The sequence below is a fragment of the Saccoglossus kowalevskii genome, chromosome 8, assembly GCF_978046115.1.
Source record: "Saccoglossus kowalevskii chromosome 8, keSacKowa6.1, whole genome shotgun sequence".
NCBI lineage: Eukaryota > Metazoa > Hemichordata > Enteropneusta > Harrimaniidae > Saccoglossus > Saccoglossus kowalevskii.
Window position 1 is genome coordinate 22,132,304 of NC_140648.1, and position 15,759 is coordinate 22,148,062.

At 37.2% G+C, this 15,759-nt stretch overlaps 1 protein-coding gene across 1 annotated transcript; it reads left to right on the forward strand.

Annotated features, from left to right (window-relative positions):
• Positions 1-394: 394 nt before the first annotated feature.
• On the forward strand, positions 395-15,502 carry LOC146739410 (uncharacterized). The gene is made up of 26 exons (XM_085502350.1): positions 395-481; positions 901-973; positions 1,129-1,181; positions 1,403-1,579; positions 1,782-1,854; positions 2,064-2,110; positions 2,212-2,385; positions 2,487-2,645; positions 2,833-2,902; positions 3,005-3,054; positions 3,202-3,315; positions 3,704-3,826; positions 3,982-4,149; positions 4,270-4,428; positions 4,549-4,704; positions 5,478-5,547; positions 5,955-6,001; positions 6,139-6,291; positions 6,505-6,571; positions 10,615-10,661; positions 11,112-11,384; positions 11,623-11,892; positions 12,044-12,331; positions 12,485-12,713; positions 14,923-14,978; positions 15,286-15,502. Exons 1-26 carry the CDS (start codon positions 442-444, stop codon positions 15,336-15,338), a joined length of 3,189 nt encoding a protein of 1,062 aa, XP_085358476.1. The 5' UTR covers positions 395-441; the 3' UTR covers positions 15,339-15,502.
• Positions 15,503-15,759: the final 257 nt, after the last annotated feature.

Sequence of the window (15,759 nt, forward strand, 5' to 3'; positions counted from 1 at the left end):
CACATCACATTATGATCTATGCTACTTGGGAATGGCGTCTAACAGTGTCAGTGACTGTCATTTCTCGTAACGCTCTTTCTCTCTGGTGTCCTTTTCAAATACGAATAAATTGATGACGTGTTACATTTAATGTTCGATAATGGTATAAACGTCATAAAATTGAATGAATGCACCGTGTGCACGTGATCATGCGAAAGACATTTTCTTATCGCATTGCGGTGTCAGATGAATTGTAATAAAGTTGTAGATAAACAGTTTTATTTTGAACTAGTCGGTTTTAAATTTTAGACTTCATTTTTGAATTTATTATCTGTAGATAAAATGTGTCCCAGTGGAGAACAACCTTATAAAGACGACCAAAGCATGAATGCATTGTGCTCTGTTGCAATTGGTGTTGATAGTATATTAACTCGGACCTGCCCACGTGGTTTCTACTGTAACATGATAACGAGTTCGCACGGTGTGTGCTGCCCGCTGAAACGTAAGTATTTACATATTTTATTTTCATTTTCCATTACGAAATCAGACTTTAAGACGTGACAGTTCCTGTCCTGTCCCATGCTACGTATGCAAAGCGCGTATATTACATTTTGTCACAATTACATTTTTGAAACGCTATACAAGGATTGTAACGTTTCAATGTCTACTGTGCTAAGTAGCGACAAATTTAATTGTTACGAACTGCTAATTTTAACAAATAAATAAAAAAGTCTCTAATTTATTCCTCATTTATATTATGGGTTAATTAACATATACACATCTTCGCAAGTGTTTTCAAATGTTATTGCTTTTTCTCCGTCAACTAGGTTGTTAAACGTAACTCATTTAGAGAAAAAAAAACATCTTTTCTGGGTGTTCAAGACCGTAATTTTATATACATTCATTTGCTCTATTTGCCAGTTGATGATGTGTGTTATTATAACGGCGTTGCGTACCCAGTTGGTGGAACCGTGATATGGGGCTGCGCCCTCTGGTAGGTTTCACATATTTGTTATTATTGTTCAGTTAACGACATGCTGCCCATTACTGCCCATGCGCTAGTACACTGCCTATACGTGATAATGACATAAACAAGTAGTATTGACAATCGTGCAATATCACTACACTAACGTTTTTGATTGTCCCCAGTCAATGCCGGGATGGTGGATTTGTATGTTTGTATCCCCCTGGTCTTATCTGTGGTAAGTTCCGGCAATATTTAGTACTTCAAGTTCAACAGCAATTTTTAACGTAATAAATATGGCAATATATACAAGTTCTGGTCGATGAAGCAAATTAACCAAAAACAAACAATATTATGAAATGATTGCAAGTATATATACTGCTTGTAGATAGTTGTATGACCTATTACAAATTACTCTGTTGTTTCCTGTCTTTTTAATACCAGCGCACTTTTTTATAGATCCATCAGAACCCATCTGCCCCAATGGCGATGATTACTATACAAGTACGGGAACAGATGTTAATTTCTGTACACTTCCACTGGATGCACCATTGGGTCTTACACAAGGGAATTGCCCGGCTGATTATTTTTGCCATGCCTTAGACCTCGGATACAGTATATGCTGTCCAGCAATTTGTAAGTCTTCTCTTTCACTACAAATCGTCTTCAGTGGTGTTTGTTATTTCAATTCTCTTTCAACTATTGTTCACCGACACGATGCCAATGGACTGGATGACCACGCAAAACATTTATGCGAAACCGTAACTCTTGTCGCATGCCACCATACTGGATAATTGGTGACATCAAGCGTTGATAGTATGTGTATTTATATCTGTAGCTGGAGATTGCGTTGTTAATGGAGTTCTGATTCCGAATGGCGAAGTGATTCTGATGCCAGACTGTGTGTTATGGTGGGTATTACAGATTCAATAATAATGTCGGCTAAAACAGTGTATTTTCGTAGCATCTTCTTTGCTGTTCTCTATTCAATCACATATTTAGTGAACGTGAAGTAATAATTAGCAAACCCCATCTTAAAACCTGTTGACGAAAATATGATTGGTAGCACATGGATCGGCGATCACATTCTCACTAGTAAATGTTTTGTTCGTATTCTCAGTAAATGTATAGACGGCGCCATGGCATGCATAGAGAAATTACCATGTGGTAAGTAACAACATCACTAAAAACAACAGTTATTGTACCTACAATTATCAATTAAGTATATTATATAAAACATATATTTGTTTTTGTTTTTTTCTTTCTAGATGAAATATGTCCGAACGGAGGTGATCCATATGTAGAAGATGGTGTTGGAACAGTGTTCTGTTCAGGAGCTCTCCTGACATCAGAATACTATGCAACAAGAATAAAGCATTGTCCCAGAGGATATGAATGCACTGCGCTAGATTCGAGTGGTCTATCGGTGTGCTGTCCTATCAGTGAGTACCGTGCACTAATTAGTTTTAACCGACTGCTATAAAGTACACTCTGACACACCGTACATTTAATTTCACGTGATTCCCGTTTGTCCTGTTTATAGGAGATCCGATTGGATGCCCCTGTCCTCGCATTCCAATAGATAGCTTTCCAGTATGCCTATCCAACTGTGACAATTGTATGAACCATCCGCCATACGACATTTGTTGCATTGATGAGAAAGCGTGTCCAGGAGGCTGTGTTGGATTCATTAATACTGTTGGTGGGTTATGTTCACGTTAGTTTTTACTATGGTAACATGCAGTATATGCGACATACAAGTGCAAATGTGTTCAATCTGTAGCACCAGTTTGATTCAACAAATGACCGGAAGTGTTCATCCATGTATAATATATTACAATATGTACTACATGTGCGCTCATTATTGTGGTTTTCTATTGTTTTTATAGGTTACTGTAGATATGATTGTGAATACTTTATGCCAGGAGATACTATAACAGTGCCACCATGCACAGAATGGTATATACTTTTGAAATACCTTGTATATAAATCGATTGGCAATTCATTTATATTTACGTAGGTAATTTGTGTTGTCTAATGTACAATGTTTATTTCTTGCAGTCAATGCACAAACGCCGAATGGGACCCCTGTACCACAGACCCATCTTGCAGTAAGAAACATTCTGTTATGGCTTACGTCACAATGTTATTTTCGTGTCCATTGCATGCGCAAACGGTAATTTACATAAACAGTACTGGCGCATCTTCACCGGGAAATGTATAACGTTACTATTCTCTCGTTTGATTTTTTGTTATAGCTTGTGTTACTCCACAAACGGACGAATTGGGTATTGTAGTCACGTGTTTGACAGATGCAGATTGCTTGCATGTATATGGCTTCACATGCATTGATAGGATATGCTGTAACAGTGGTAGGATTTAAGTTAAACATTATAATATGAAAGTTGATTTCACTTGATCGTCTGATGTTGAAACTCGCCAGCAATTTCTGTGAATATCGTTAGGTGCTACATTTATGATACAAACATTAGTCCAACAGTAGTATTAAAATGTTTACTTTGAATTAATTATAATTTACTCCACCATGTATTCCGTATTATGTACTTGCTTTATTTTTTATGCCAACAGCTACGAGTTTATATTTTTCTTTGTGCCAGTTTGTTGTACTTTTCGACAATACCAAAAAAAACAGTATTTTGTGACATCAGTTTGACAGGAAATCGTTATACTGTTTTAGATCAGATCGTAGTAATATTTGACTACTATTGTATAATACACACTGTTTTTTTTTACCAACAGACTGGGTTCCTTGCGAGAAGCCCTTGTTAGCTGAAACTGGATACCCGTACAATTGCGCATTTACAGAATGTCCGACTGGATATTCTTGTGTGCTTAATTTTGAATATGGTGCATGTTGTCCAGGTAGGGTCATGCTCGCAAGAAATGTATTATGGCCATATATACTGAACTAACACATTTTTGTGCAAAATGTACGATTCGATCTCTCGCAATATGTACAGAATGTCATTAACAGAGGTATTGCAGAAATAGTAATAGCTCGGTATCTAATTGTACAGATAAATACCCATGCTGTCTTGAACCTGAATCTGGACCGTGTAGAGCATATTTGCCACGATGGTATCACGATTGCCGGGATAACAAGTGCAAAGAATTTATTTACGGTGGATGTCAGGGGAATGATAACAATTTTCATACTAGAGCAGATTGCGAAAAAGAATGCGGAGGTAAGCAATGTGCAAATAGAATTTACAGTATCCCAGTTTTTATATACGGATTCCTAACAAAATGATAGAATTCATTTCAGTAATAATTAATTACAGATATATAATATTTTAAAATTTTAGGTGACTGTTGTTTACCTGTTGATCCTGGTACGTGTAAAGGTTCCATTTCCAGATGGTACTTCGACTGTGAAATAAATGAGTGTATAGAGTTCATATACGGAGGATGTGAAGGAAACAACAATAATTTTGAAACAGAAGAAGCGTGTAGACGACATTGCGGTGAGCAACATGTCATTTGTGTACTCGTAATGGCATAGATATTACAAGAATATTAACACACATCACTGCATGTGATTAGTATCACGTGAATATCATTATTATATTTTTTTCCAAAAAAAGATGGACCATGCCCGTGTCCTGAAGGATTTCTGGGGCAAATGTGTTGGTTGAATTGTGACGTTTGTGATGAACATGCATCAACGACGCCAAACTATATTTGTTGCGACGACGGTAGCTGCCCGGCACCAGCATGTCTTGGAGGAGTATACACGCCAGGTAATTGAAATTATAGTATAGATACAACAGCTTTGAGAATATCAGCTGACCTTTGCTTTTCTGTGCTTAGTCGAAACCTGTCCTTTCATTGGCTTTAGTCACGTCTTGTATGCCTGGATCTGGATGGCTCAAGTTTATGTCCCGGAACTGAATTGACTATAATACAATTGCGACTACAAAAGTTTAAAGTGGAAACAACTAAGTAGACCATAGAAATCGAGGTACAGGTACCGATCAGCCCGTTGTAGTAATTATAATTGCCTAAAATGGTAAATTTATATGCGAATTGTTCGAGAAAATGCCCGCGAATAACATACTTCGCGTACGCAATATGTGTAATATATGAAATCTACTACACACTCATGATCAAGAGAATATCACCATACAACGTAACATAATGGATATACCATATCCACGGAATTGCAACGCCGTGCTCGGGGATAATTTATCACAATGTATGCTATTATCCCCCCCCCAGAGAACCCGTATGTTCGCCTCCAAAATTATTCTCTCACACAACCTGTACATGAGCGTGTATGGCTGTTTCTGACCTAATCAAACATCTCGATTGCCAGAATCTTTGGACCACATTTCCCACCAACTCAGTACAATATTTTGCCCATTTATATTTATTTTTTATTTCTAATTTTGGCTCAAATGGACTTAAATATATTTGAAAATATAAAGAAATTGCGAATGGTGACACATGTTAACCCTTGCGCTTCAAAGAGTTAATAATTATAGACACTCACAATTTTTCTTAATTTTCACAGAAGGATTTTGTGAGTTGGACTGCGAGTATTACTCGCCAGGAGATGTAGTAAACGAAGATTGTGAAATATGGTAAGAGATTGGTTTTTCTGATTATCTTCGGTTAAAGCGCGGCAGTCGTAGCGCAGCTCAAGTGCGATATTTGTGTTGATAAACGTGTATTTTCCCACAATCCAATGCGCTCTTCTAATGGAAATCATGAGTACGAGGTTTAACCTGAGCGCGACTTGCCTCCTTTGATACCTTCCAATCACCTAAAAATACCTAATTAAATCTTGGTAACGTCTCAGTTTGTACTCGTTGATCTGCCAAGTCGCCATCTTTGTTTATATGAGACCCATATGTCTCGTGCATGCCTGGCATGACTACGACCGCCCTTTAAGTTCTATTAGACTTATTAGATTTAACTAATACGGAACTTACAATCGTAGACTAGATTTAAATATTCTTGAACAAAACATTTGTATACTTTCTATCAGCGTTTGTAGAGAAGGGGATTGGATTTGTCGACCTGACCTGGCATGCGGTGAGTACATGTTACTTTTAAAATGTCGTGCATACACAGACATTTCAATTTCAAAATTAATACAATAGTAAGTTCGAATTGCTCGACTGTAATTGTTTTTTGTGTGTTGCAATGTGTGACAATGATTGTTTTCACAGGTGGACCATGTCCTTGTCCAATCGATTTTGTACCGGAAGTGTGCTGGGTATCGTGCGATGAGTGTATTGCAAATCCTGATCAGGATTACCTTTGCTGTTCGGACATTGAAAACTGCCCGCCTCCTTCATGCCTGGGTGGACATTATATTGAAGGTATTTCAGCGTTTAAATTTGGAAATGCTTCGGGTATAATTAAGAAATATATATCACATCATATTTGTGTGTTAACATTATACATTGTACTAGTATAATGATGATATTTACATGCCCGGTGCTATGACGTTTGTAATATGTGGTGATTTGATTGAATGCTGCATGACAGTATTCGACAAACGCCATTATAAAACTCTTTAAATCCGTTCTTAGGTTACTGTGAAAAGAACTGTACTTACTACAGACCATTTGAAACGTATGTAGAAAACTGTGAAATATGGTAAGCAGCAAAAACGTCTACTCCACACATGTATTCCCCGCAGTGAGTGTAAAGTAACAATATTGTAATTGCTTCTCCGATAATCACTGTGTGATGTTTTACAATAGGTGCAAAAATAATTCGTATATAAAAACATGTGGTCGAACTCAACAGTTATTAGCTCCGACATTACCAACAACTGGCACTGTAATCTCATGCAGAATCAGTGGAAAACAAAACCCAACAATCAGCTTGGGTGAAAATAACGTTCTGGCAAACCTGTCCGTGCAGTAATTGGTTCACTCCTAGTGAATGACACCAGTGATCCGACGAAGGGGTGGGGGTACTTTGCATAACATCACACGAAACAAATTTCAACATTTTTGCACTGCTGTAAACATCGGACACTGCTTATCGGAAAAAAAACAATAATAATATTATTACTTTACACTCACTGTAACCACCATTTATGACAATGTGATTAAAATCTGATGTAGTGTACGGGCTTTAATTATTTTGGCTATAAACTTGTTTTAATTTTATTTTTTATTACTTTTGTTATTAATGCCTTTTTATTTTATTATTTTACTTTGATTTTTTGTTTAATTCCGCCCTACATGCATCTGATCCAACGCTTATATAAGTCCCGTTCAAATATCGCGTAAGTAACAGCCAATCACAGCTCCCTTTTATACAGGCTGTCGGTTGCTTACTTTTCAGTGTAGAGATACTCTACGGGCAATCTTTCTGTACATTATATTTTGCCCACTTGAATAAACCATTAATAGAAAATTGCTAGTATATTTTTATTTACAAAAGAAATTCCACAGCATTTTACAATTGTTGTCATTACATTGAATATTTTTTTCACTTCCATCAAATGTGTGCACTTGCTGGCACGGATCTAGAAGCCGTACCTACACACGATTTGGTGACGTCACAAAATACATGACCTTCAATCGGGGTCGTTTCCTCGGTATATACGAATTGGTATATAGAAATTACAATAAAGATACTTAAGACATTGCACATAAGGTAAAACAAATCATGTGACAATATAATGATAATAACGGTAATAAATCCTAGCTTTAACAGTTGAACACAACGATCATATAGTCAGTCGGGTGACGCCGAGGGTCACGCACTTGTTGCAAAATGGCCGTGTGGTTGAAACTGGGTCATGGCGTGACGGGCGAGGAAGACATCATTAAACACTCTCAAAATCACAATAAAACGGGAAAGTGGTTGCATATTACGGCGTAGCCAACATGGGAAATACAAAAACGCTCAATACAAACGACACGGATTCGAATCACGCTAGATACACACTCACCAGAACCGAAGCAATCAGAAACGAGCAATCGTTTTGGCTTTTCCGTTCAACTCATCGGAACACGGGAGTAGTTGGAAAAATGAACACCACTTAACGACCAACGTCGTGACGTTGTACACAAGCGTGCCATCAAAATTAGCTTGAAAGAGACAGTGGGTTCGAGTCCCGCTCAGAGCTACTGTAAAAACGTAAATCAAATAAACTGAAATCTTTCAAACCGTAAACAAGTAAGCAAAGAACGTCGCGATAATAATAAACCTCACAAAACTCCACCATACAAAACTGAATGAATAAATAATAAAATAACTTACAACTTAAACTGGACGACGAACAATTTGGTCAACAGTTTCCAGTCACAAGAGATAAACAAGACCCAAGTCAAGGTAAGTTTTGTTAAAGTGTCGATGGCGTTCCCTATATTACGAAAACAATTCAGGGAACAGACGAATATCTTCTGTGGTGTTGTGGAATTTATACTGTGTCTGCGGAATTGTTGATTGAGGGTTCGAAGCCAGCTGTTAATATTTTGTTAGAAAGTTTCACAATTAAATCAAATATCCAATGATACCAGTATATTTATTTCATTATTTTAACAACTTGCGATGGTGGAAGTTGGTCAAACACGAGTTCTTACACCTAAATAAGTATCAAATATTTATCCACTCATTTATTCTCTCAATTTAACAACCTTGTAGAGGTGGAAATTAAACAACAGGTATTTACTCACAAGTATAATGGTCAATATTTGTCCATACATTCATTTTGTCAATTTAAGAACTTGTAATTGTTGGAATTAATCAAATGAGAGTTGTTTACACCAAAATAAGTCTAAAATATTTGTCCACACATTTATTGTCACAATGTAACAACTTGTTAATAGTGGAAATTACTTAAACGCGACTTGTTTAATCAGTTGACATCAATGCAACTTACCCGCAGACAGTGCACAGCAGAGTATCATTATTGAACAATTATGAACAGGAACGTGTCTTGGCATTAGGGTTAGGGTCGGGTCAGGTATGGGCAACGCAAATGGCAAACACCCAATTGGCAAAATGTACACTAACGGGTTATGCCATGTATATAGTTTACACAAGTAAAACACAAAATTGCCAACTTTTTGGACAATTGTAACTCAATAATAGAAATATGTTGTATTTCTATATATACACACACTATATAGTGCAAACACAACCAGTCAATCCATCGTGGTTTTGTGGATCAGATCCCTACATAGTGATCAGGAGGACCCGGGTTCAATTCCCTTGCCTGCCCATCTTTATCTCGCAAACACTATTTGGCAATAAAGCTAAATATGACAACAAATTATTCAATTCGCATGACTACCCACATAGCTCAGTGGATACATCTACAATGTAGACAATGTGAGATCACAATGTGAGATTGCTGGTTCGAATCCAGTATGTTTAGCATGTTTTCTGACTGCTAGTGAAAACAGTGCTCCTATGAATAGAACTTAAATCCTATCTCTTGTGTGAAGACACTCGTGGTACAGTGGACAAGACAGTGCGGTGGGAACTCGAAGATCGCAAGTTCGAATCACGGATTGGACACTCCTACGAAAGACGTTAAAAACCTAAACAGCGGATTACAAAAACTGTAGTCAGAACACAAGAATACTAACTCACATGGAAGCCAGTCGAAGTCGACGAAGAACGAACACAGTTGACAGCTGTAGGTCACGTGCATCAACAGACACGAGGAGCATGGCTGCTCTCCAAATGGGTCCCTTCTTTTGTATTGACCCCCGAATGATTACTGACCCCCCCTTTCTAACTCTTCCCACAAAAATAATATATCGCCCCTTTCAAAATGTATTTACCCACAAATTAATGAATATTCATGAGCACAGAAACTGCCACGTCATTAATAAATTAGCATAATTAAAATAAAATTGCATAAAGTGTAGGTACGTCTTCTGGAGTCCTGCCTAATTATCTAGAATGGAAGCAAAAAACTAAGTAAATCATAATGATTAGAACACTGTAAATAGCTATATAAACAATGCAACCTGATTTTACCGTCCCACGACATCGACGCAGAAAACTGGAGCAAAAAATATTTCCTGATCAATTGCGATGTGTCCAGTCCAAATCAGCCGTGTTTTTATCGGTCGCTAACGTCGGTATAATCCGCCATTTTATTTGAGTGTGTTTGCTACCTGACTCTGCCCGGTGACGTCATCACGTGCGCTATAGAAGGAGATCTGTGATTCGTTGACTAAAATCGTCGATAGTTGGTCTCTTGGAAATATCGTTACATAGGCATCGGGTCAGATGTATGTAGGGCGGAATTTTAAAAAAATTAGAAAATCAAAGTAAAATAATAAAATAAAAAGGCATTAATAACAAAAGTAATAAAAATAAAATTAAAATAAGTTTATAGCCAAAATAATTAATTAAAGCCCGTACACTACATCATATTTTAATCAGATTGCATTTATGACTACGCCAAGTGGTCGTTTCGCTCCGTTAAGGTGTTACCGATATACACATATATCCACACGAACATTGACGCGACATTACCCGGGGGCATTTGTGTAGTAATTTCGAATATGCTCTCAGTATTGTGCCCGTATTACCATTAGATTAGAAATTTGCCTAATCAAAATTACATCAACGATAGCAGATAACAATTTGTACCTTGTTGTATGTATTGCACATAATCTTGAAACACTTAATACAAACTGCGTTTGTTTAAATTTATTTAGCGAATGTAGAAACGGCAAGTGGTACTGCAAACCGGACCCTGATTGTGGTAAGTTAAATTATCAAGAAGTGCTACTGAGACTAAAACATTATTGAATGTCACTATGTAAAAATGTTTCCATAATATTAATTTGTATAGAGAAGCGTAGGTAAACTGGTAAGGTGCAGTACAGTTGATATAAAATTTAATTTAAATGCACCGTGGTGTGTACTACATATTCTATGGCTCACTAATAATTACTGCGTGGGTGTTTGTAATATTATAGTTCAACCACCTTGCCCTATGGGAATTCCTTTAATTGGTGCTGATGGGAGTCCCGTTGGTTGTGATTCTCTTGATAAGCAGTGTCCATTTGGCTACCATTGTTACACCCATCCAACTGACTTGACATCAGTTTGCTGTCCAAATACAGATGAGTGCACACTACTCATTTAGTTCATGAATAATCGCGAATCATTAAAATTTCATGAATAATGTATGCCTGGAATATACTTGTAGAATGTGTGGATGGTGCATGGACTGTCTGGTTCGATAGAGATAACCCAGGAGGTACTGGGGACTGGGAAACTACATCACTTGCCATCGAGTTGTATGGTGATAACATGTGTACCGATCCATCGGCGATACAAGTGCAGACCCTTGACGGTATTCCTGCAGAAGATACTGATGAAATATTCTTGCATTATTCACCGGACATTGGCTTTGTGTGTCGGATGGCAGATCAGCCAGATAACACTTGCCATGACTATCGAGTGAGATACTGCTGTCCAGGTAACACATTTATTATATTGTATATTGCTGGAAAACCGGTATACATTCACATGTTATGTTTTCTGAGTCACAAATTAATCAATAATTCCTTTAAAATAGTTGTGTCACCGTGTTCCACGGGATTTCCGATAATTGTTGAGATGTTGTCCCGTGGTTAAAAACATTGATTCCTCGTTGTGGCATGTCCGATAACGTTGTGTAATATGCAGTATTATATGTGTAATTTTTGTTCAAACAGCTAATCCCCCATGTGATGGTGAATGGTCACAATGGTTCGACGAAGACAGTCCAGAAGAAGGGATTGGCGATTTAGAAACGCTAGCAACACTATGTGAAAAGACGTGCGAACGACCCAGCGCAATTCAAGCCCAGACTATTGATGGCATACCAGCTGAATTAACAGGCGATGTGTTACTCAGCAATGATATCATTAATGGATTTGCTTGTTTGAATGAAGAACAGGACGATGAGAAATGTGAAGATTATAAAGTCAGATTCTGTTGTTCTGGTAAATCAATATTCACAACAAATAATGTTTTTACGTTATTTTAGTTGAATATTTGAATTTGAGTATTACTTTGAATTGAATACTTATTATAAGCGAAAAACTGTCTCGTCTCATTAACCATGTTTTTCATTTATGTAATATCACTACACAGAACAGCCAGATTGTGACAAGTGGACAAAATGGTTCAACACCGATAAACCATGTGAAGGTTTAGATGCAGATCGTGAAATCACCGCCGTAATCCAAGATGAATATCCAAATGAAATGTGTAAAAATCCGTTATTCATCCAAGTTGTTGTCGCCGCCACTGAACAACCTTCATCAAGCACCGGGCAGGTATTCCTACATCACGATGTCGATCCTGGATTTGTTTGTCTTGACAAAGATCAGCCAGCTGGTGATCAATGTCATGATTACAAAGTTCGATACTGTTGTGACGGTACGTATTTTTATACATTAAATATGTTAACTATTACGTACGAACTTGTCATTTCACAGACAAAGTTGTGATTGCTGCATTCGCACCTGAGCGTTTCCATGAGGTGTAAAATTATTTCCTGAGAGCTCTGAACGTCACAATGCTTCCTTCCAGAACAACCTAATAAACCCGGACAATGCCCAATGGTACCTTCTATCGACGATGTCCGTCCAAAGGGTTACTGCTACTATGACTGCCAAGATGATACCGATTGCCAGGGGAAGAAAAAATGCTGTGCTTCTGGAATATGTGGCACCATTTGTATGGATCCTGTGTTCATATGTTTCCATGAGGGCGTTATTTTCCAGGAAGGCGATGGCAGAAAAGAAGACTGCAATACCTGGTAGGTTATTAGTGGATGTAGTGGACATTCGTTACGTAATACTATAGATGAACTAGATACGTTTATTATTAATTTTTATTCAAAAGACTATATTGCATTATGCTAACACCTTGGTTCGAAGTCGCTTATTTTCAAACATATATTATATATTCTTGTTTAATTTTGTTGCATTGCTTGATGGATTCAGTTATAGTGTGGACGTTGAACCCAATATTTACATGCCAATCGTTTGGGACATTTCAATTCATAACGCATCTGTAAATTGGAAAGCGTACATGCAACCAGTAAGCATGTAAGCGAAAGCAACTTCAAAAGAGCGGGTGAAGCCAGAAGGAGTAAACAAACTGTATTAGTATTACAAAAATATTTAGTGACACTGACAGAAATGAGTGAGTTATGATACACCCTGTCTGGGGCTTATTATTTTTAATCTCTGTCCCAATATTTGTACTTAATATGGCAGTTTATTCAATTAAACTATTTTCAAATGTTCGGTTCCTATCATTACTATAATAACATGTTATTGAACTGCGAAAAAGATCAATATTTGGTTGTATGGCAATTTCCCACATTTTACCCTATGTAAAACAATTTTCCAAATAAAACAAAGCCAGCAATGCTCCGATGTCATGTAGTAGAATAGCCTAACCCTGAGTACAGTTCTGTAGGTTGGCCTCCTTCCGTTGATCATTCGGCCCCCACAGTATTGAGAAGTCGCATAGACCGAGGATTCGACACACGCCTACAAATATATGGCAGAGAACCGTTCTGCCGTTTTCATGACGGTAACCAGCTAAAACATCGTTCGACCAATCTAGCGATCGCAAATACCTTTTTTGTGGCCGAAAAATGAACCTACTGTACTGGAGCATTGACAAAATCTAGTTTTACGCAACGAAACAACGTTTTGTTGATAAATACGTCAAGAACAAGATGGCGGCGTGTATTTTCGGTTGACATTGGAAAATGTCGATTTGATCGACCGTAGTAGGTCTCTTATGTAATTTCCCTTCCTGTTAAGGTATTTAGAATAGTTGGACGTATCGACCTTCTCATTTTTTAACTGCAAAGCTGAATGCCTTTTATATCGCCCGAACATTTCTTCACAATAGTGTCGAATTCCCAGTCTATTCGGCTTCTCAGGAATGTGGGGGCCGAATGATCAGTGGAAGAAGGGCAACCTACAGGACTGTACTCAGGGCTATCGAATAGCCGTGACTGTCGGCACCGGTCGTATTATAAGTTTCACAATCCGTAACGGGAACCTAAATCTCGCTGCTATGTGTATCCATCATTTGGTGTCACGTCTCTCAATTTTCTATTCTTAGCTGCATTACATATATATTGTTGAGTTCAAACAATTGAGTAATTTACAGTAATGTGGCAGTTGTGCCGGCTGACACTGTTTTTTGCAACTACAATACTGCATGATTTCTTATTAACCAGGTTTTTAGTCGTATTGTTCACATCATCACTAATATAGCTTTTTAATAAATACTGTAAAACATGTCTTTTTCGCGACCATGTCTTTTTTGCGAATTTAGAACTCATTCACTAATTCAAGATGTCGCTAATGACATTATTATAAATTTAAAATGGCCGCCAGACAAAGAAATCAACAATGACAAAAGAGATTCGCTAAATCAACATTTTACCACATTTTGCTAAAATTGCATGCCGCTTTTTCGACATGTTTTACAGTACGTTTAACAACCAAGTACTTATAAACGTTAAAACGCTACATTTCTCAGGTTGGATCACGAGGGCGCTGACAGATTGTCATTTCAATGTTTCGATATGTTATGAGAAATGCATTCTGGATGATAATAGGACCCTTTTCTTCATATGCAATAATGTCAAGGAAATTAAGAAAGAAATGAAGAAATAATAATTTTGCAAAAAGTTCTTGAGCGATTGCTATAATTATAACATTCTTAGCTTGATTGAAAATGTCAAATCGTGGTCAACACAAAATAATGAATGCTACCTGGTCTTATTTCGTTACCATAACGTATCCACCAGATTCGTCTGCGTGCTTAATGATCCGTTTCAATCTTATGTCAAATTAACGTTTCTGAAGTGCCAATCCAAGCAGTCAACAGTCTGTGTGTATGATTCTATAGTGGCCAGTTGAACCATCATAATAACACATGTAAGCCAACCACTTAAATTACATCAGTCTAATGACAATTATTATATCCTTTGACAGTTACTGTACGAGCGATGGAACTTGGGCGTGCACAAAGATTCTGTGTGGGGATACAGGTACGTTTTATTTAACAACTTATATTGTTAAGTTCTAGATATTCGGACCAAAGCAAACGACAAAATTGACAGAGTCACAATTTTCTACATTTAATACAACTACGTATCTCAGAAAGCAGATGGGAATTTTGAATTGCCTTAAGTTAAACTTGGAAACTACTGTAAAACAATTCATGTGAAGCAAGTTTGGAAATCTCGTTTTATTCATGAAATATACCATGTATATGGATGTTATTGACAATAAAGGTGATTATTACATCCATAAAATATTATAAAATTAAAATAATTCATTTCATTTTCTTTACAGTTATCGAGGCAGTCGAGCTCGAGGCTACCGGTGAAAGACTGACAATAGGCTGAGATAACACTTCATTGAATTCATCTATTTAAGTCATCCTTTAATCGGCAAACCCCCTCTTCGCAAATAAACTATACGATCAATAACTATGGCTGGTTACGACAGCTAATTACTATTCAATAATTGTTCCTTCGAATTTATTCAAATAAACTCGGCCTGTAAATAATGTTGTTGTTGCTGTTGTTTTCGCACTTTTCGGACGACAACAATATGACCACCATTGAAGTAAAGTTAAAACATACCCATTGGCAGACTATTCAACACACAACAGGGTAAATTAACAATTACTGTATACAACAAAAAGGTGATACGAAAACATTGAGCACGTGTCATTCTGGGTAATAATTGCCTTGTTAAGAAGACACTTGCATCAATCAGACAAGTGATATTGATGTTATCTGAGATTCATATTTGACTACGCGC